Source organism: Rasamsonia emersonii (genome assembly GCF_000968595.1).
Source record: "Rasamsonia emersonii CBS 393.64 chromosome Unknown ctg1118621760320, whole genome shotgun sequence".
NCBI classification, from domain to species: Eukaryota; Fungi; Ascomycota; class Eurotiomycetes; order Eurotiales; family Trichocomaceae; genus Rasamsonia; species Rasamsonia emersonii.
Genome location: NW_013563081.1, coordinates 19,582 through 41,002, shown reverse-complemented (window position 1 = coordinate 41,002; position 21,421 = coordinate 19,582). Strand labels below are relative to the sequence as shown.

The 21,421-nt window shown below is 51.1% G+C and overlaps 8 protein-coding genes across 8 annotated transcripts; 3 read left to right on the top strand and 5 right to left on the bottom strand.

The window, feature by feature from the left end:
• Positions 1-247: 247 nt before the first annotated feature.
• On the top strand, positions 248-2,288 carry T310_5723 (uncharacterized protein; the record flags this gene model as incomplete). The annotated part of the gene is made up of 2 exons (XM_013471418.1): positions 248-282; positions 347-2,288. 2 exons carry the CDS (start codon positions 248-250, stop codon positions 2,286-2,288), a joined length of 1,977 nt encoding a protein of 658 aa, XP_013326872.1.
• Positions 2,289-2,867: 579 nt separating this feature from the next.
• T310_5722 (5'-nucleotidase) lies at positions 2,868-5,337 on the bottom strand (the record flags this gene model as incomplete). Its single annotated transcript, XM_013471417.1, has 4 exons — positions 2,868-4,641; positions 4,696-4,889; positions 4,949-5,159; positions 5,234-5,337. The coding sequence occupies 4 exons, from the start codon at positions 5,335-5,337 to the stop codon at positions 2,868-2,870; spliced, it is 2,283 nt and encodes a 760-aa protein (XP_013326871.1).
• Positions 5,338-6,212: 875 nt separating this feature from the next.
• Positions 6,213-8,725, bottom strand: T310_5721 (uncharacterized protein; the record flags this gene model as incomplete). The annotated part of the gene is made up of 3 exons (XM_013471416.1): positions 6,213-7,418; positions 7,470-7,800; positions 7,974-8,725. The coding sequence occupies 3 exons, from the start codon at positions 8,723-8,725 to the stop codon at positions 6,213-6,215; spliced, it is 2,289 nt and encodes a 762-aa protein (XP_013326870.1).
• Positions 8,726-9,273: 548 nt separating this feature from the next.
• T310_5720 (Flavin-containing monooxygenase) lies at positions 9,274-11,082 on the top strand (the record flags this gene model as incomplete). Its single annotated transcript, XM_013471415.1, has 3 exons — positions 9,274-9,338; positions 9,464-9,752; positions 9,814-11,082. The coding sequence occupies 3 exons, from the start codon at positions 9,274-9,276 to the stop codon at positions 11,080-11,082; spliced, it is 1,623 nt and encodes a 540-aa protein (XP_013326869.1).
• Positions 11,083-11,699: 617 nt separating this feature from the next.
• Positions 11,700-12,801, top strand: T310_5719 (Uncharacterized protein; the record flags this gene model as incomplete). Its single annotated transcript, XM_013471414.1, has 4 exons — positions 11,700-11,712; positions 11,959-12,171; positions 12,225-12,301; positions 12,358-12,801. The coding sequence occupies 4 exons, from the start codon at positions 11,700-11,702 to the stop codon at positions 12,799-12,801; spliced, it is 747 nt and encodes a 248-aa protein (XP_013326868.1).
• Positions 12,802-13,419: 618 nt separating this feature from the next.
• T310_5718 (Bleomycin hydrolase) lies at positions 13,420-15,111 on the bottom strand (the record flags this gene model as incomplete). The annotated part of the gene is made up of 4 exons (XM_013471413.1): positions 13,420-13,854; positions 13,921-14,784; positions 14,835-14,923; positions 14,982-15,111. The coding sequence occupies 4 exons, from the start codon at positions 15,109-15,111 to the stop codon at positions 13,420-13,422; spliced, it is 1,518 nt and encodes a 505-aa protein (XP_013326867.1).
• Positions 15,112-15,610: 499 nt separating this feature from the next.
• On the bottom strand, positions 15,611-19,482 carry T310_5717 (Kinesin family protein (KinA); the record flags this gene model as incomplete). The annotated part of the gene is made up of 8 exons (XM_013471412.1): positions 15,611-15,742; positions 15,947-16,021; positions 16,094-16,150; positions 16,288-16,315; positions 16,384-16,611; positions 16,685-19,107; positions 19,294-19,363; positions 19,478-19,482. The coding sequence occupies 8 exons, from the start codon at positions 19,480-19,482 to the stop codon at positions 15,611-15,613; spliced, it is 3,018 nt and encodes a 1,005-aa protein (XP_013326866.1).
• A 1,088-nt stretch (positions 19,483-20,570) lies between these two features.
• On the bottom strand, positions 20,571-21,279 carry T310_5716 (Ubiquitin--protein ligase; the record flags this gene model as incomplete). The annotated part of the gene is made up of 4 exons (XM_013471411.1): positions 20,571-20,694; positions 20,763-20,987; positions 21,064-21,128; positions 21,238-21,279. The coding sequence occupies 4 exons, from the start codon at positions 21,277-21,279 to the stop codon at positions 20,571-20,573; spliced, it is 456 nt and encodes a 151-aa protein (XP_013326865.1).
• Positions 21,280-21,421: the final 142 nt, after the last annotated feature.

Sequence of the window (21,421 nt, the reverse complement as noted above, 5' to 3'; positions counted from 1 at the left end):
TCTTTGACCACCTTACAAAAGCACAGCAGCACAGGCTCTTGGCTGCTGTGCACGGTCTTTTCACGATCTGCCGCTTGACTTGGGAACGCCATGAGGAAAGCAGGAGGGTGACAACAAAGTTGGGCAACTGCACGTTGCAGCTACCCCGCGAATTGAAGCCACGAGCGTGGAGCTTGGAGGTAGATCTTCAGACCGGTAGCTGCTCCTACTTCTGCTCCTCAAACACAACCCCTAGTCAGAAATAACGATGGGAAAGCCTCCAGCAGTGGTCATCATCGCCAGGTATGTATCCTACTACTTATGGGTCCCAGCAATAAGCTTGCCGACTGAACGCTTGCCTATACAGACACGGCGCACGGATCGACGCCGTCGACAAAAAATGGCATCTTACTTCCCCAACCCCCTACGACCCTCCTCTAACCTACGGCGGCTGGACCCAAGGACGCGCGCTCGGTGCCCGTATTGCCAGTCTGTTACAGGCTCGAGAGGAATCTGTCCATGATCATCATACCCAAGTGTCGAGCAGCTCGAACGGAGCCGAGAACGGCACAATCGAAACAGCAAATTCGGGGCAGGACACCCACACGCACCATGTAACCACAACGAGGGTTCGGAAGCATAAGGTCATCATCCATTCTTCTCCATTTCTCCGGTGCGTCCAGACGGCCATCGCAATCAGCGCGGGAATGAGCCAGTACCACCGGGCATCCAAGAATAATATTGTGAAACCTGTTAGTGATGCATCGCCCTCTCCAGAATCTGTACCGGAGGAAGTTTCACGAAAATCGACTCCTGTGATTCTACCGGAGGATAATGTAGTGCCGCTTGCGGAGGAGAAGAAGGGGAACAACAAAGCAGCTTCGCAAAAAGCATTCCCTAAGACTCGCCTTCGAATCGACGCGTTTCTGGGCGAGTGGCTTTCTCCAGAATATTTCGAAGATATCACCCCGCCACCAAGTTCCGTGATGATGGTGGCAGGTGCGAAATCAGAACTGCTGAGACGCGGTGAGGGCATACACCGGACTCACGATTCTGGCAGCAAGTCCATCTCGGGGCATTTCCCTGGGGGTTGGCAAAGCAACTCGAATCCTACATCTCCCGCACAAGAAGATGACGAGGGGCGATTCCGAAATATGGCCGCTATGGCCAATTCTCTTGCCAAACAAGGACGACCAGGAAGCCATGATGGTCAAGTCGGGTCGACTACCAAAACCCCCACCATCCGGGACATACTATCCAGGAGAGCGGCGCATGGGAACGAGGATTCTAGCCAGGGTTATATTCCACCGTCTCCATCCTATGCGATATCGTCGTCAGACCCTATACCGGCTGGCTATGTCGCCCACGCAAGAGACGCCTGCGTAGACGTGGATTATCAGTGGGACAGCATGCGGGAGCCGCACAACTGGGGCAGTGGCGGGGAATATGGCGAAGAATGGAGCGCGATGCATTTGCGCTTCCGCAATGGTCTGCAGAGCATGATAGACTGGTACAGGAAACAGGATCGTCCTCATCCCCACCATCATAAGGAAGACTCCGACGAAGATTTCACAGATGTTGTGTTGATTTTGGTGACCCATGGGGCTGGATGTAATGCCCTGATCGGGGCCTTGACCAATCAGCCAGTGCTGTTAGATGTGCCAATGGCTTCCTTGACAATGGCTGTTCGGAAAGATATCATCGAAGGCAAGGACGCTGCCCAGTATATTGCGGAGAAGAAAGAGCGACAGCAAGACGAACAGAATCGCCGGTCTTCGCTCGACTTGTCTCTCTCTCAAGAATATGATGTTTCTTTGATCGCCTCGGTCGAACACCTTCGAGCGGAATCGGACCAGCCACTCGCTATTCCCCAGTTGCCAGCTCCAACTGTCCACCGCTCCTCTTCAATATCTGCGTATCGTCACCGTCCGGTCAGCTCTAATGGACCTTCTTTCAAATTCAAGGACTCGGCGGAACCTCGTGGGATGAGCCTCCAAAGGTCGGCAACCACTAAGTCCCAGCACTCCTCTCGCTGTACCGCTGGCTTGTGGGGTTCCTCGTCTCTGGCGACTGCGGAGAACTCGGCAGAATCTGGTGAGAGCGATGGGGAGAAGATTGTCCCTAACTTTGGCCAGCCGGCTTCGGCCAGCAGTTCTTCCAAGCCGGAAAATTCCGAAAACAAATCGCAGACTGCAAATCCTGCTTCAGAACGGCCCAAGTCGCAGCGCGGACTGTGGAGCAGTGCGGTTATCGCGCAGGAACGCGAACCGATCCAGAAGCGAAGGTGGACGGTTACTGAGCGTCGCTAATGTGATGACATTACTGAAGTGACTTTTTTTCGGGATATCTTTTTCCCCCTCACGGCCTTTGAAATGATCTCTCTTACAACGATACCACCATACTTTTCCACTCGTCTACTTTGCTTTCTCACTCTTCTCTTCTCCCTTCTCATCATATGTCTTGCTAAGTTATGAATGTCTATTCTATCTAATGTCTATCTAATGGCTTCTCAACTGGTCTGGCGTCGTGATTGTGCATTTCTCTTAATACACCACTCTATGTACTACAATGGGCGTTTTTATCTTCCCAGCTCACGAGGGGAAAACGAAAGAGGCACAAAAATTCTTCTCTTCTCGCCCTAATAACTAGCTAGCTCACTAGGTATTATGGTGTTGTATTCTATTTATTCATTCTATACCCTATCTATGAGTTGAAACAGTATTCGGGATATAATATAATATAATATCATAATGATTCTACAGCAGTTTCATCTTCTTGGATTTGGCATCCACATGAAACTACTAGAGACACAATATATTCTGGACGTTGAGACATTAACTGGTTGCATGAGTGTTTCATTCCTTCCTCTCTATACTTTACTATATCTATCATTTATTTAACGTTGGAGACGGCGCTGGGTCGTCCCTACCACTCCTGTGAACGATGTTACAACTACTGCCATGATCCTCGCCACCATCGGCGGCGGCAGTATCAACGACAACAATCCGCCCCTCGACCCGTGGTGCGATGCCCTGCGTCCAACACGGCGTGAACTCCTCAGCCGCATCGTCGACGCAGCCCGCGTTGGTCCTCTGCACCCCAGCCAGTCGCATCCATTTCCGGATCACCATTCGCGCCAGACGCAGTCTGCGCTCTTCCTCTGCCGGGGATGTCGCCGGGAAAGTGATATAGTTGAGCTCTTCTTGCGGAGAAGTCAGGATCTCTGGTTCACAGTCGGATTCGGAATCCATGACCGGTCCGTCGTGAGCAAAAGATGAGGTTGTGGTGGTAGTGGAATAGGACTCGTCTGATGAGGAGTACGAGGATGATGCCTCTGCTGTTGTTTCTGTTTCTGTTGTCGTTGTCGTTGTCGTCATTGTTGTTTTTGCTGCCGCTGTTCGCTTTGCCCTGTGAGGCTTGTTCTGTCGGTGATAACGGCCATAGCGACGGATCTTCGGCCGTGCTAATTTTTGAGGAGTTGTTGTCGTTGTCGTTGCTGTTTCCGGTGCCGTTGCCGCTGTCGTCGTCGCTTTCTTCGCCGACTTTCGCCAGCTAGGGGGAGGACGTTCAACGGCAGGAGAGGGAGTTTTGAGCCATCCATTGCCATGCAGCTTTCCATGCACACCGTCCCAGTGCCGATGCAAACTAGCGCTCCATCGATGCCACTTGCCCAAAACCTTCAAGCTCAGGAAATACTGCCGCAGGATGGTGCTAATTAATATGCCGTTCTCCTCCGATATCAGCTCCTCCACTTCTCCGCCCGCCGATTTGACAAGCAGGCTTACATATCCGTCTTTGCCTCTAGACATGTACCCTCTCGTTGCCATAACGTAGTACCTCTCCAGCTCTATCGGTTTGCCGCCCACCTTGACCCAGCTGATCCTCGAGCCCGGCGGGGCTGATGGATTGAAGCCAAAGGTGATGTTCGAGACCTGAGGAAATCGACCATCGAGCCCAGGCAGCTGGCTGACCCCGTTTTCCAGGGCGTCCACGATATTCTTCCCCTGAATGTTGAGCACAACCACCGGGTCCTCAAAGGGGAAGCAATTCAGGATGTCCTTGAGTCGCAGGATCCCTGGGGGATAGACCTGGTCGCCTCGGATGGTGCCGGCGGCCATGATGGCGCATTCGGCATCATAGTAGAAGCGCATGAGGTCGCAGACAAAATTGCCCAAATTCGACTCTCGCGTGCGCACTGTGGTGAATCGAGCGTCCAGGGGACTCGCAGTATAGCCAATCGGCTTCTCCAGTTTCGATTTCAGGGCTGAGGTGAGTTTGATAACGAGATTCGTCGTCTCGTGATCTGGTGGGATGGTCCGGACGATGTCTCGTCGCGTAATGTTGAAATCCCACCCCCCTGAACCATCTCTCTTGCGCCAGGCTTCGATGTAGCTGAGCTGCTTGAAATCGGTTCCTGAGCGGAGGATGTGAGTGCCATTGACCACGGAATGGGCGTAGTAGTGATCGTGGCCGCCGAGGATGATGTCAATGAGGCCCGGCGGCGTCTTTTCCGCAAGTTTGATGTCGTTTGGTTCGCGCTGATGCGTCACGGCGATGATGATTTCGGCACCTTGTTCACGCAGGCCTGGTACCAATTCCATTGCCGTCTCGGAAGCGGACTTGTAGATGAGGTTAGGAGGTAGAGCATTGATCGTGTCCAGCCTGCAGAAATCTCAGTACTTTGATAGAGCGACAGTTACCATGAATTCAACTTACCACTCCCGCTCACCCAGGCCAATTATCCCGATCTTGATGCCATTCGACGAGGTCAACATCACCGTTCTCCCGCAGTTGGCCAGCGGAACGTTCTCGCCCAACGCGGGGTCGAGGACATTAGCCAGCAGCCATGGGAATTTGCACTGGTTCCGCAGGTGTCTGAACTGGGCGATTCCGAAGTCGAGATCGTGATTCTAGAAACCGAGTCAACATGGGCGTCCAATCCCGCAGCGGGAGATGAAGGAGGACTTACCCCGACACAGGCAACGTCCGTCCCTGCATTGTTCAGAAATGGAACCATATGCCGCCCTTTGGTAATTGTGCTCTCCAAGCTCGGATTGAATGCGTCACCGGAGAAGAACGTCAGGAGCTCTGGCAGTCCCGCAAATCGACGGTCGCAGTGGTAGTAGTTAATCACGGATTGGAAGCGTTGTACTCCTCCAATGGGTTCCGAGGAGCCAGGTCTGTAGATCGTGACGGTCAGTTATTACATAGATCTCCTCAACAAGAAACTCTTCCAGGAGGGAGGGATCCTTACTCGACGTGGTAGACATCGTTGAAGTGGAGGAGACGGAGATCAGGCGGCCCCTCCCGTCCGCTAGAAAAGGTGATAGACAGGCCGGCGTCTTCAATAGGAGCCATCCTCCAGGTTCAATTCAACGTTTGACTTGGCGACTTGTTCGCATCGACAGTACAGTTGCGGCATGCGTCCCCCCACTTCTACCGGTCTCAGGAGGGACGACACTTCACGATCCAGAATGACGCATACAACAGGAATCAATCGCACTTCAGCTCATAGCATTCAAGTCCAGTGGGATGGACTATCTACGGAGCAAAGCAAAGCAAATCAAGGAAATGGGGTTTATTAGCAGCGAAGTCTGGGGGATAAATCAGCGATGATTGCGCCACGCATGTGGCATGCCAACACCGCCGAAGGTCCAATCCAGAGTGGCTGAGCCAATCGGTGGGGGGATGGCAGACATGACTCAATAAATGAAAGGAGGGGGCCAAGCCAAGCTTCCAAGCTCTTCCTTCGCGCAGAAGCAGAAGAAACCACTCCGTACGCGGTATCCACCGGTGTGAATCCATTTCTCGTCGATGATGTCAGCGTCTGTTAAGTGAGTTAGTCAGGCCGGGGTCGGGGTTGTGGAGCGCGGAACAGTCGGAGGGTCGCACGCGTGACGCCAAACTGAATTCAGGAACAGGTCGAATTGTCGAAGACGTTAATTACTGGATGATAAGATCGGACGAAAAGTCTTCTATAGACACACATATGCTCGGCTTGTATCGTACTGTACAGTACAAAATTCTCCAAGATTATGCAGCTATATACATAATAGCTCGTAACGCAACTATCCTGATAAAATACAGAACATTCTCCAGAACCGTGATTCATCCAGTCCAAGCATAAGTAAAACACCAGAACCTCTTCCCATGCCATGCATCTGAATACCCTCGTGAATAAACGCCCAGACAATAATAGCAAACGCATAACATAATCTTGCACCTCGCTGTCTTCATTGCACTCCGACGGGCTTTGCGCCCTTCAAATTGACAACTCGACCTCCTCCCGCTCCCTGAAATGGATTTCTTGCCAATGCGGATGGTGAAGGCGGACGGACCCATCCTGGCACGTCTTCCCCTTCTTCCATCTCTCGAGTGTGAATTGTTTGCCAAACATTCGGAAACCCTGTCGGTAGAGCCCCCCGGTGTCGTGCGCCTGGGATGGCAAATCGCGGGTTCTTGTGGGTAAGGTAACCACGCATGAGGCCTTGATTCAGAAGGGAAGCAAGAATGGACTCGAGCTCTCGCACGAGTTCTGAGGGCTGTTCTTCATTTGAGTCGACATCTCTGTGAGCCCTATTGTACGGGTTCAATTCTTCTAATTGTTCACTGGACTCTTGGTCTGGTTCCCCATCAATTAGCGCGCCAGTTGGGTTCTCCCGCCATTCACCTTCAGCGTCAAAGTATCCATCGGGCGTGATGTAATCGTCAATATTAGGTTCCGTATGTGATTCAGGAATGAATCCATTCAGTCCTTCAAAATCACTGTCCGGAGGAAGGTCGACGGTAGCGGATCCATATCCATGCTTGGAATCTGCGTCCGTTGCCCCGGGTTTCAAAAGCGTAGGTTGAGAGTGACGCCTCTGAATAAACCTCACAGCCGCTTCCAGTTTGCTCAGATAAAGGAATGGAGGTGGTCCCCGCTGAACCTGTGGATTCAGATCTGCTTGGAAGCCGCCGTAAATGAACACCTTGCGAGTGAGTGATCGCCACACCAGGATCTCGCATCGATGGCGCAGCTGAAACAAAATACCTTTCCGTGCAAACCATTCTGCCGTGGGAGAGCCCACAGCCAAGTGCTCCCGGAAAGCGAGATAGTCCCCGGAAATAATAATGCGACATAGAGGGACGAATCTTTCCGCGAGACCCTGGGCTTCGGGCTTTTGAAGCAGCATTGGAGAAGGGAAACGGCCCATGATGATGTTGCATGTGATGAGGTAGATCAAGATCAGGTGCTTTTGTTTAGTTGCCTGGCGATGACATTGGTCGTAGGCTGCCTGCAGCGCAATCTGAGCTGGATAGAAGAGGTTGTTGAAGAAGAGATATCTTCCCAGATAGTACAGATAAGTCACCCGTTGGGAAGCCGGAAAGTAATCCAACGGAGGGGACTGCGCGCTGATACTAGCGAACATCTGCTCAGCATTTCGGAGCTTGCCACACTACGGATCTGTCAGTAAATTGCTCAGCCTACCCGCATGGGACCGCCATACCTGAAACAATAGCTTTAAACACAAATTGGCCATCAAGTAAATGCCGACGCGCTTTCCTTCTGGCTTTCCAGTCACACCAGGTGCGCCGGTCCTGTCGGTCAAACATTTGATGAATGCCTCGCGCACGACGTTGGCCGATTGCTCGACCAGGGTGACTTTTTCCACGGCTTCATCCTTATCAGAACGTCCTTCTTGTTGCAAGAGGTGCGCTATCAGCTCTGGCCGCCGGTCCAGGCCCATGGCTAATTTGGCAAGGACTTTGGAGAGATAGAGAACTGTAGGCAGCACGATTACACCCATCTGACTGTCGCCGAGAGCCAACACACATTGACTATAATAGCAATTCATCCGGATCAGTGCATAGTTCAAAACGAAATCTTTTCCCTCTCGTTCTTCTCGCCAGATAGATCGCCGGGACATGGGCACGGTTTGGTCAAGAGGTAGCCAATCGCCTTTAATGGGCCACTCGTCGGGAAAGAGGATGTGTCATCGATTGCGACTTACTTCAACAACGCCCTCAAACGATCATATGTCTCGAGGAGATTTTCGACATTGACATCGCGCAGGAATGCAAAATAGAGCTTCATAAACACAGGGAACGCAGTCCACGATGTTCCTCCCTTGGTCTTGGGTACTAAGGCTTCACACCGTTTCAACAATTCCGCGTCGCCTTCTCCGTTGGGGTATCTCGTCCTCAATTCCACCACCATCTGTCCGTAGATATCCGGCAATGGCGGCTCAATCTGCAGGAAGTCTTGTAACTTCTCGCCATCTCGAGTCGAGACCAGCTCTGCTAGGCTGGTGAGGAAACGGTCCAACACGGGAGTTGCCATGGCTGATTTCGCACAGGGAGGAAAATTCGACTCGGACGGACCAACGCAGATATCCAGCTGCGAGAGATCTTGTTGAATACGGTCAAAATGCTTTGGACGGTGGTCTTGTGGACGAAAATTATGAAGAATAAAGTGCTGGGCCAGATCGGTGCATGTTGATTGAAGATTGTCGACGTCGGGCCAGCCAGCGTCGAATTCAACTAGATCAACGGAGCTCTGGTGGAAAATTGCATCAAGGCTGGATTCGAGAGATAAAGAGTCGGAACTGGAACGTCTCTGGTTGCGACTGTCAATTGCACTGTTTTGCCTCGTATTCACTGAGCTTTTCGAGGCGGGCCAGTAGCGTCGATGGGTTCTGCCGGCAGCTGCCTCACCGCCTGCCCTTCCTGCCCGCCGAGCACGAGGTCTCCACCTCCACCACATGACGGCATTGATAACGAGAATAATAATAGCTCTCTTCTTCTCAATAAACAAAGTGAATTCTTCAGTGAATCATCAGTCAGCTCCAAAAGTGCTTCATTCTCACCATCGTGGTCTTTCCATGCTTTTATAGGGGCAGGTCTTTGTGGCCTCCCTCTCCGCCTTTTCAAACGGGTCTACTCTTGTACTCTTTGTTCAATTTCCTTTGCCAGGCTGATTAACCATCTTAATTTGCAAAAGATGTGTTCTTTCTTTAGTCTTGCTGTCTCTCCTTTGTGGATTCTGTGCCAAAGGCTGGGATCTGCAAAGCATGTGACCCGTCTCAAGGTCGATTCCTGACCGTGAAATGAGCTTTTTTTATTTCCTGTTTAGAAGTCCACAATTCAACTACAGAGAAGGACAAATCCTATAACCCTAGCAATGGTAATGCTTTTGACAAGTTAAGACCTCCTAATAGTTCGCTGTCAAATGTGATATTGCTGTTGCCATAATAGATCAAGCAATATAGGCAGGTGCCAGCCTGCAATCACATGCATGAGACCTATGGCGTCATGGTCCGCTCAACTGCACGTGCAAAGCAAGAAGGCAGTCAACTGTTCCTTCCCAGCTATCACTCGTATGCCTTTTTGAATTGAATTGAATCGAATCAATTTCATTCATTTCGCTAGGCATTGTGGGCAAATCTGTTTTCCTACTGGAATTGATTAACTGTTTCTTCTGTCTCTTTCTCTGCTGGTGCAGGCTCTCGAGCCGTTGTGCAATGTCTTTACTGGACAGAGTTCGTTCAATTCTCGGCTTCGCTCTGAAGAATCCCTTTTCTTTCCTGTATCTGCTCTTCCAGAGAATCCTCAATCTGATCTTTTCCCCCGCTCCACCGCCACCCTGCAGCACGCTTCGTCGCCCAAGAATTGCCGTAATTGGTGCAGGCTTGACTGGCATTTCTTCTGCTGCTCACTGTGTTGGACATGGCTTTGATGTGAAGATATTCGAGGCAAGGTCGAAGGAGAAGGGGTTGGGTGGGATATGGAGCGTATGTTCCGCACTGATATATACTTCTAGGATGAATTGCTAATGTGGATGCTCTCGCCCAGCGTGTAAATTCGACATCCGCTCTTCAAATCCACAGTCTCCTCTTCCGGTTCCATCCCTCCATGAAATGGGATTCAGCCTATCCGACTCAGAATGAAATTCGGGAACAGATTGTTGCTCTTTGGAAACGCTACGGTCTTCAGGGTAAAACTGTGTTTAACACCCCAGTAACATCTGTGAAAAAGACTTCCTCAGAACAATGGATCATCAATGAGAACGAAGCGGAGCATGGACTCTTCGATGCGATTATCGCCGCCGTTGGCGCATGTGGGGATCCCGCGATGCCTTATCTGCCTGGACAGGAGAAATTTAAAGGCCCAACATTACATTCTTCAGAACTTGATGGCAAAGAATTCAAGGGCAAAAAGGTGCTCATCATTGGCGGCGGTGCAAGTGCCGTCGAGGCCCTCGAGTATGCCGTCAGCTGCGGAGCTGGTGGAATCGACGTGCTGTCACGATCCGATAAATGGATCATTCCCAGGAACGTCTTCGTCGATTTTCTTCTCTCGTTAAATATCTTTGGCGGAGAGACGTCGTTCGCTTGGATTCCGGAGTGGTTACTCCGCAAGTTCTTCTACCGGGACCTCGACGATATTTCTCCAGCCGAAATCGGCTTATACACGGAGACACCAATGGTCAGTTCACAGCTTTTCGACCAGATCCGGTCAGGAAAAGCGCGCTGGTTGCGCGGTGATATTATCTCCGTGGAAGAGAACGGGATCATGTTCAACCATCGCGCCAAGGGCGTACCCAAGGGTGGTCCTGGCCACCAGGCACTGGTGCCAGGGGACGTTATCATCATGGCTATGGGATACAAACGACCATCTCTCTCGTTCCTGCCAGACAAAGTGTTTGAAGGTCGGTATGGCCCCCCTAACTGGTACTTGCAGGTCTTCCCTCCCCAGGAGCCTAGCATCTGTGCGACGAACAGCACCTATGTCAACGCTATCGGAACGGTCGGGAGTTTTCATATCGGCATCTACACACGGCTCCTGCTCATGTTTCTTGTCGACCCATTGACCCGACCGAATGAACACCTAATGAAGATGTGGATCGAATTCACGATGTTCATGAAGACGTTTGCGCCCACAGGGGCATTCGATTTCTTCACATATACGGAACTACTCTACTGGTACTGTTTCGTGAGCATCATCAACCCGTTTCGGTGGAAATGGGTGCCGTTCGTGTTCTTTGGTATTGGCCGTTCTCTCCCCATAAAGGTAGTCGAGCAGGAAGACCGCCTTCGGGGGGTGAATGGGAAAAATAAATGATAACCTGAACTGTTCAGGGATGATCTTGATGACCCAGATCAGTATCCGTGTGGTGAAGTCGTTGATTTGAATCTGTATTTGTATATTTAGGCATCGACTATGCAGGAAGAACACTGCACGTACACATTCTAAAAATGTGTAAAATAGAAATATATGTGTACCTTTATCGATATCATTGAGTAACAATTGACTTGATCATTGCCTACACCGCTAACAGATGATCATTCTCCTTTGGCCTGCCTCCTACTCTTGTCATCCTTCTCAGCCACAGGCTTTCGCCTGTCTAGGTTGTAGTTCTGATTCACTTAAACCGAACAACTTAATAGCCATTTTGTTGCAATGGCACTATAAATGGGCGAGCCTTATCAATTTAATAAGGAAGCGCGTTCATCTAGCAGCAAGTTAGCTCCCCATTGATCCCCACGGGAGCTCCAAGTAAATTATGACATCATCATCACGAGAACGATCACATGTCTTTCTTGTACATGTACTTCTTTGAGCACTCTCTCCATATCCCACTCTAAGCTATGACTGATGATCATTTGGCATCCTGACCACCTTTGATTTCGAAGGCATAGAAAACACATTACATGACTACATAGTCGACCAGGGACAAAATGGAGGATCCGGGTATGTATTCTTCGCATTCATTATGCTTCGATCTGGATTCGAGCCGTCAGCATCAATTTTCTTGATAATGTACTGCACTGTACTGTACATTGTTCCTGATTAATTCAATTCAATTGTTGCTCTGCATCTTCAACCAACAACCAACCTATCCCATCGATCAGACTCTACCTATTTCAATTTCTTTTTTTTAACGAACCATTCTAATCTAAAACATAACCATCACGATATGGATTCGACTCTATCAAGTCAAGGAAATTCCCACCGTGATCCGCCTCCTCACCCAGTCACCGCCCTCCCTCCAGCAGGCCACGATCGAGAAATTCTTCACTCCGTCAGCGTCCTTTACGCATCCGTTCTGCAGCACGCGGAGCTTCGACGGGTCGCGCTGGCTCATCGTCATGATCTACCGCTTCTACAAGATCATGTCGCCGCGTATTGACCTGGAAGTGAAATCGGTTGGTGAGTGGAATACACATCCTTAGCTCTTCCTCCCTACCTGTCTCTCTCTCTAGCTGAATATACGTATTTCTTCGGATTGGACTATCGTCATGACATGATTCTAATGGCTTCCCCTCTTTTTCTGGGGAGAGTGAGCTTTCAGCCTTCGACGAACCCAACCTCAAGCTCTACGTCACCATCTCCCAGCTCTTCGCCGTCTTCCTCATCCCCTTCTACCGCGCGCCCGTCACCCTAACCGTCGTCTTGACGCTCACTACGGACCCATGGGACTACTCTGGTCGGCATGGATCACCCCTCGATGACGACGAGAATGGCGCTGCTGATGGGGATGGTCACTCGTTGTCATCGTCGTCATCATCACGTCGATACTGGATTGCTGCACAGGAAGACCTCTACCAGACGACTGAGTTCGTCAAGTTCTTCTTGCCTTACGGAATTGGTGTCTGCGTCGTGCTGCTCTGGCACATGGTTGCGACGGCTGCATGTGTTCTTGGAGCGATCGCCCTCTGGCCTGTGACATGGTTGGAAGAGCGAGGACGGTGGCCCCTGAGCGAGGGGTGCAATATCACTGAGGCTGTGAAGAAGGCTATATCTGATATACCCTGGCGGCAGCAGAGGAAGAAACAATGAAGAAGAAAGACTTGAAAAAGAGAGAGGTCGGTAAAATAATGGTGAGAAGCAGTAGTAGCTGGAGTCAGTTCTGACAACACAATCCCTACATGTACCTCTTACCTTTCTACCGCAATTTGTGGACTGGTTTAAACAATTCGAGTCGTTCAATTCAATCTTCTATCAATCATTAAAACACCTTTCGTTCTCCCTCCCGTTCCATGCTTTCCACAGCTTTAAGTAATACGATAAGAACAACACCTGTACTATAGAAACAATAATTTCCTTTTTCTTGCACACCGTCATGTTCTTGTGTAAATATTAGTCAAGGGGATATGGCGAGGATTACGGCAAAAAGGATCGTAATACGGAGGAATATGAGTGGGGAGCCTGCCTTCGAAGCAGACTCTTGGTTACTAATAGACCAGGTATTCTCTCTTCGAATCAGTAGAGTGAAGAGAGAGAGACACATGTAAGGCTTGCTGACGATAATGCAGGATATTACTCAACTACAGAGTCAGACAAACGGTCAACTCTTTAGAATAATTCATTTAATTGAGGAAAGCAAGAAAATGAATATCAATTTATATACAACTTCAAAAGATGATGAGTCAAAATGAGTTGGATATAATGTTTCCTCTAGGCCAAAGCCCCCATCGGATCCCACAAAGGCAGCACCAGTGGCTTCTGGTTGAGGACATCGCTGATCTCCTTACTCACAAACCGCGGGTCCACGACCACTTGGTACACGAACTCGTCAAACCACTGGTCTGTCATAACGAAGTAGCCCTTGTCGCCGGCGTTCTCGCCCCAGGAATTCTCCACCCGCCAGCGCACTGGCTTCCCTCCTTCAATATGTACCGCCGTCAGCACCATGGCGTGGGTCATGGCTGACTCGCCCGTCTCCAGACGCTGCGCCTTGTTCATTCCCAAGGTGATGTTGAACCCCAGGTGGTAGTCGTACAGGTTCGTGTCCATGATCCCCAGGTTCGAGTCGGAGAACTTCCCTACGTCGCTGCCGAAGAACACGGGGATTCCGGCACGGAGCATGGAGATGGCCGCGGACTTCATAGTCTAGAGTACGTCATTCGTGTTAGTAGAGATATTTAATTGCAGGCTAGACATCAAGGAGAAACTCACATCCACATCCACATTAACGTACTTGATCGGCTCCCCGCCGATCACATTGCCCAGTCTGTCGACAGTCAGGAGTCGCCCGTAAGGATTGCGTGGGTCGTTGACTAAGCTAAACAGCTTGTTGACATCTGTCCCGCCGCATGCCCGGACGCCCTCCTTCCTAGACAGGCTCGATGCAAACTCCGTCGGAGTCAGTGATATTCTGTGATACTTGTCGTTGGCATCATAGAAATCCCACGTGAACTCCTTCTCGGGACTAGGAGGGGCACCCAGCAGGATGGTCAGGATTCGGTGAATCTCCTGCAGGAACTCTTCCTTTCGCTCAGCCAACGACGCCTTGGCGGTCTTGCTCCGCGCCAGGTCCCGTAAGATCAATGCGTGCTCCCGGAGCTTCGTAGTGAGGAGCCTCGACAAGGTCGAACTGTTCTTGGCGTTGTAGGAATCTGGGTACAGCGCCTGGGGCACCAGCCCGTACTTCCTCACGAGATTAGCAAGCATGTCAAACTGACCGCCGTCCCCCACAGGTGACGCAAACAGGGCTTGAACCAAACGACTGTCGAGATCCTCGTCCGCAGTGTCGATCACGTGCTCGAGGAACCAGTTGGCCTTCTCAATCTTGTCCCAGTAGAACAGGTAGGCCTGACTGAGCTGGAACTCCTTGAGGTTGTACCTCTTCATGATGGCAACGCGGAAGACATTGGTGGCGGCAAAAAGCCAGCAGCGTCCAGAGGACCGCTGGTTCGTAATCGGAGCTCCCTCAAGAGGGATCTTGATATTGAAGATCTGCGTGTCTGCGACTGTAGCGGCATGGTTCTTGAGGATAGATCCGAGAGGATTCGCAGAAAGGGCCGAGATCGCCAAGCGATTCTGGAAAGGTGGTCAGCGATGCCCCGAATAGATTGCCGTCATTGTATTACCCTTGGGTCTTGCAGCAGCTTTTCTTCCCAGTGTTTTGCCTGGGACAGAGAGATCGTCGTCGCTCTCTCTCTGACAGAATAGGGAGGAGCTAAAGCAGATGTGTACGTTAGTGATGCGGTCCAGAAGGACATTGGAATTGGACGCACGTTGATCATCCTCCTCATAAGCGTATTTGTCCTTGGCATCTCTGAGGCTCAGAGCTCCCATCCGTCGAGCCATAGCCTGTTTCTCATCTTCAAAGGCGCGGGGAACTGGCTGGGACGGAGCAGCACCCATGGTGATAGCGCAATGCGATAGAAATGACAAGCAGTGGAGTGCGTTCAGATGAGATGTTGAGGTCAAGCAACAAGCAGGATTGAACGAAGGTAGCGTCAATTCGAGGCAGCGAAGGAGGACCTTGGGGTCGCCTTGTGATTCGCCCGAACGGGCAGGTAGATACGGGCAGTGCGGGGAGCTATGCTTATCTCGATAAGACCAACCAATCGGCTGGCCGCCTGATCGTCGGCTGATGACTTCATTACCCACGACGATCGCATCACTATCCGCACATGATCAGCGGATTGCAAGAGATTTAGCAGATGCATCTTCTCTTTAAATGGGACGATAAGCCCATAGACACCCATTCCGTTGTATATATTGCATATATATGTATTTTCTCTGTTGGTCCTTGGATTAGTCATTTAGAAAGTGGCGTTTTCAGGTCAAAGGATATGGAAAATCGTGCAACATTGGGAAAATATATACGGATGGGACTGTAGCTGAAGGAACTATACATTCATCGCAATTCAGGATCAGGGCCGTTCCTGTCTAAATCTGACTTAGTATAAGCCATTAGAACCCTCATTATAACACGTTTTGACGTAGAACGAGCCAATACTCTGGTCCATATCATACAGTGATGGACAAGCTAGACTGACTACTTATCTTTCATGTTAGTGTTGGATTCAAAACAGAGGCAACATCCACGAATAGGAGGGAATTATTCCAGCCAAGCCCTATATACAATACAGGTCTCGCTTCGCTGACTGGACTTGTTTCAAGAGAGAAAAAAAATTCGAGATGCTGTCTGGACTATGCCAAAGCAAGGACATTCCACTCCAGGTCTACGTACTTTTTCAAGGCGATCTAACTTCCCGTATATTCCTGACAACACATATATTTGCTTGTAAGCGACGGTCTTCATCAACTATTCCTGAGGTCTAGCCATATTCTACAATATTCTTTTGCCATATCTCTTACTGATGTGTAGCATGCTTACCTTTTCTTTTTGCGAAAGCATGCGACAGTGTGCAATGACACGAGTTAATACTTTTATCTACTGGTAATGCAAAGGAGGAATCAGATTCAATGGAGTGACATTAGAGTCTCTAACTCTAGATCTCCAGATCTTGACTTGACATGTAAAAGAAAGAATATCTGACATGACTATGTAACAAAAACAGGGGTACTTACTGTGCGTACGTTACGTACTACTCTACTGCTATGAAAGAAGATAAACAAAGGAAAACCGTGCACATGGCGTTAAATCTTCATCGTCGGTCAAAGAACCAGCTGCTGCGCTTCCCCGTCGATTCCTGCTGTAATCCAGACACCGTGGGAATCTGCGCAGCGCCGTTGCCGTCCACAACACCACCTCCTCCTCGTAACGGTTTCGCAATCCGCGATCCTCCAAAGCTGAAGCCGGCGGGCCCGTCCATCGACGTGCTAAGACCCCGTGTTGAACCCTGCTTGGCGGCTTCCAGCCTCTCCTTGACTGCCGTCAATTGAGCCTCGAATCTGTGACCTACTGTCAGTCCCACATCGAAAGAAAAGAAGAGAGCGATTATTGAAAGCAAAGGGGCGAGCATACCGGTGATTGGCGGCCGTCAGCTTCTCCTGGCTGTCTTGCAGCAGGCTCTCCAGACTAGCAATCCGCTCATTCCGTGCAATGAGCTTACGTTCAGCAATGGCAACCTCCTTCTTCAAGCTGCTGTTCTGCTCCACCAGCTGGCGTTGCACGTGCGTCAACTGCTCCAGGTTACGCTCCAGGAACGCCATCTTCTTCTGCTGGGCCCGGTTGTTCGAGGACCGCAGCACGTTGTTGTACTGCTCGCGCGTCTCATCCAGCGAGATCTCGAGCTCGACCACCCGCTCACAGCGGTTCTGCAGGTCGCGCATCAGCGACTTCTTCATGTTGTCAAATTCGGCGATCTGCTGCTGAAGGGTCTTGCTAGTGGGGGAGACGGCCGCTCCGTTAGCCGCGCGAGCCTGCGCATCCGCGAGGGACTGTCGCAACTGTTTCAGTTCCTCGTCCTTACGAGCCAGCTGCGCCTTGATCTCCTCCACCGCCTGGGCCTCAGCATCCCGACGGCTGACATAGATCTTCTCCAACCGTTGCCGAATCTCCTCGACATCAGCCTCTCCGAGGTTCCGCTCCAGAAGTTGCTCGTATTCACTCTCCAACTCCGCCAGCCTCTTCTCGAGCTCAACCCTCTTGCTGTCCTGCAGCTCGTGGATTTCACTCCGGTCACTCATCGTCAGTTCGGCCTGCCGGACAAAGCCCTGAGTCTCCTGCAGAGCAGCCCGCAGTTCAACGAATTCATCTGGGGCGACAGCCTCACCAGAGGAACTCGTCTTGTGGAGCGAATCAACGCGTTCGATCAGTTTTTGAATCTTGCGCTCATTGTCCGAGAAGACATTTGCACCCAGATCAAATCCTGCCATCATCTTCGCCATCCGTTCCGCCTTCTTCCGCTCCTTCTCATCCTGTGCTGCACTAGTCTCCTTGGCACGCATGCGGGCATCGAGCAGTTGCTGCTTGACTTCATCCAGTTCGGCAGTGAGCTCAGCATTTGCCTCCTTGAGACTGTCCATGGTGATGTTTGCTTCCTTGCTCTCAAAAGTGACCTTCTCGAGTTGCATGCGCAGCTCGTTGACTTCGGTATTGAGCTTCTCGTTGTCCTTCGCGGTTCGAGCGGACGTCTCCTTGAGAGTCTTGAGTTCCTCCTTTGCTTCTTGAAGGCCCCTCTCGACATTCGTGATGTAGGTTTCTTTCTCCGCGAGCTGGTCTTGCAACTCATTTTCCCGTCTCAGGAACTCCTCGCGCTCATCTTTGTCAAGAACAAGACTGGGCGTGCTGGATCGATCGCCCGTCCTTGAGTCCGGTCGACTAGGCGTCTCTGCCCGAGCCTCTGATTGCAATCGTGACGGAGTCGCGGGACGAGGCGTCTTCGAGGCACCAATTACTTCTGATCGTGGTGGCACCCAGCGCTCCTTTGGTACCGTCTCTCCACTTCGCCATAACTGCAATTCCCCTTCGAGTGACGAAATGTAGTTCTCAAACGTCGTCACCTGGTTCTGAGCTTTCCGCAGCAACTGCTTCAGCTCCGCCGGGCTCAGTTCCGCGTTGACCTTCGCCTTGTTCTTGATAGCCTTGGCACGGACACCAAATCGCAAGGTCGAAAGGGTCTCAGCATCATTGTAACTGCTGGGTGAACAGTTGATGATGAGCGTCGTGCGCGAGTTACCTCCCAAACTTTCCTGCAGGATTCGGGTGAGTTTGGAGTCACGGTACGGAACGTGTGTCGATTTGCCGTCCGTGAGCGCGTTGATGACCATGCCCAGAGCACTCAAACTCTTGTTGATCTTCTTGGCCTCCTCGAGCGTCTGACCACTGGCGCCGGTTTTCCCGACCTTCTCACTACCCGCCAGGTCGACCAGGAACAGCTGACCGCTTTTGGCTGATCCCGTCTCGACGTTCTTCTGGGTGACGGTGATCACGAAGATCGAATGGGAGCGGGACGATTCCTGGTTCATGTTGGTAGCGGCTACGGCCCGAGCCGCTGCACCACGCCGCATCACCTCATAGACCTCCTGGACGCTCGACACGTAGATCTCTAATAATCCCTTGACGTAGACGCCCCGAGACTTATCTTCATGGACCGGCAGATTGTCGTTCTGAGGAAACAGCAAATCTCGAATCCGCTCCATGTAGATTTCCATGTAGCTCACCCGGACCGTATACTCGATGTTGCTCGGGCTGGTCAAAATGCTGGCGAACATCTGCTCGACAATCCGCGGAATGATACCCTTTCCCTCCTCATCGTCGATGTCCGTGCCCATCATCGTGTACGACTTACCGGCACCGGTCTGACCGTAAGCGAATACCGTGCCATTGTAACCGTTCAGGATATCATCGACTGTCGATCGGATTGAGTACTCGAAGATATCCGACTGCTTCGAGTTCATGTCAAAGATCCGGTCGAAGGTGAAGGTACCGGATCCTTCCTTGGACTGCATCCAGTCAGCCGGCTGCCAGGTAAACAGCAAACGAGACAGGTCCTCTCACGTTGATCCGGCATGTGTCCTCGCTCTCGAATTCCACGATCGGTTCTCCTCCTGACGCGAGTTCGACTTTGTTCTGCGGCCGGAATCTCGCAACCACTGCTCATCATACCTAGCATCAACAACTGTCCAAACCTCGACATCTAGCGGGGGATCGGGGACCATGTGCATACCCTTAATGGTGTTGGAGTTGTTCGAATTCGACCTGCAAAGCACATGATCAGTTATGGTCCGAAGTCTGAAGCAATGAAAGGGGAAACCAAGACTCTGGTTGTGTCGTATGTCGACCACCGGAAGACGCATAAACAAGAATACTTACGCCATATTGGTATCGGTTGAGCCGGCACCGGCTCTGGCTCAGCCAAGAACAAGAAAACTTGACAAAAATAGACACACGAAGTTCCCCAAATGGGGAGTGGGAAAAAAAAAGTAAGAGGAGGAACGAATCCGAAAACCGATACGAGGACGAGACAAGAGTCGGCTATGTACAGTGAAGTCGTCGTCGCAACGAAAATGTGTCAGGGGTCCACGTGCACCAGGAGACGAAACACGCGGAACACCCAGCACCACCACCAACAAACAGCAACCCAACGCACTCCCCGCACTCCCTGCCTAAAGAGGAAAGATGACAAGAGGGGTTGGGGGGAGGTGAAGCGAGGAAAGGGGTGAAGGGGATCGAGTTGAGAGTTGGAATGAATCAATTAATCCGGCGGTGGGATTAGAGTGAAACTGGCGTCCTACTGCCTACTTTTGTTGACAGCGGCACAAGGGTGGAGTGGGTACTTTCTTGGCACCCACGAACGCCCGCAGCACCCCTGCGTCTCCGCTGCTACAGGCGATATGTATAGCTGGCCAAGTGACGACAATTGCTGAGATATCGTAGATCTGGTACAGTCCTGGATGCAAAGATATTATAGTAATCAAATAAACGCAGCGTTATTCCACGAGGGCCCTGCTCAGTTTTGTGAGACCAGAGGGCATAGCTCGTATTAAATAAAAGCCGGCAAACTGATCTTTGAATTGAAAAGAACTAGATGCAATGCTAATTATGAAAGATTCAATACAGGTGGACGTAACAAGAAAGGGAAACGGAACACCATGCCACGTTCACCACGCCAAAACTCCGCGCTGTGCAAAATAAACAAAACCGAAAAGAATCCATCTCGGGCTGTCCGCGGCATCACCACGCTAGTTGAGCAGCTCGACGATGACGGATTTGCAAAAACAGAAGAACAAAAAAGTACGGAGAGTTCAACTCCTGTCGCGTCTCTATGTGCCGGACGGATTAGGCTCGCAGATGAACATGCATATGCAAAGCGCGGGGTCAAGGGCAAAAAGAAGAAACGACATTGAAACTCTCAGCTTGTGGGGTGTTGTAGAGAAGGGTGTAGAGAAGGGTCAACTGCTGCGACCTAGTCTTCCCAGCTCTTTTCCACCGTCTCGCGCACCCGCTTGATGTATTCACGGCGGTTGTCCTTGTACAGATTCGATGCCTCCACGTTGGCAGGAGACGAGGTGTTGGGATCGTTCAACAAGCTGTATGAAGATGAAAGAGGAGGGTCAGCACGTGATCCTAAGGTTGTTCGACACTCGGGAATGCGTACCTCTGAATACTGGTCAGAATGGCTGCCACGTCGTAAGTGGGGCTCCAGCGATTCTGCAAAATGTCAAGGCAGAGCTCGCCCGTCCCGTAGACGTTGGGATGGAACATCTTGCTGATGAACTTGACACCCGGGGGCTTGTTGGGGTACTGCTCTTCGAAGTGCATCACGAGGCGGAAAGTGCCATCCTCAAAGGGGGTGTCCGCTGGGCCGATAATCACAGCATTCCTAAACAGCAAGATGAGGTTAGATATTGACCGGTTTTCTCCTAGGGAAATTGCGGTAGATGAGGGTTGAGACGAACCATACCATAACGTTGTCCGCGACGGGGGACGCAGAGACTCCGGCCGGGGGGTCCGTTTGCATGCGCTGCAGACGATTAGCCACCGATTCAGATTCACTTGGGACAGGATGGATTCAACAGGAAATGATCAAGGAAGCGTAATCATCGACTGGAATCCGAGGAGAGCAGACGTACCTTGAAATCGCGCATCAAACGGCGTCGGGCAGAGGTCGACATGGCGGCGGGACCGAGGATGACCGATTTGAAACCTCAAGTGCCGGGCAGGAGAGCAAAACAGTCAAGAACGATAGATCCGACCAGAGGCTTAATTTGAGCACACTTGGTGTTGATGGAGTAGATATAGTTGCAGAAGGGTTGG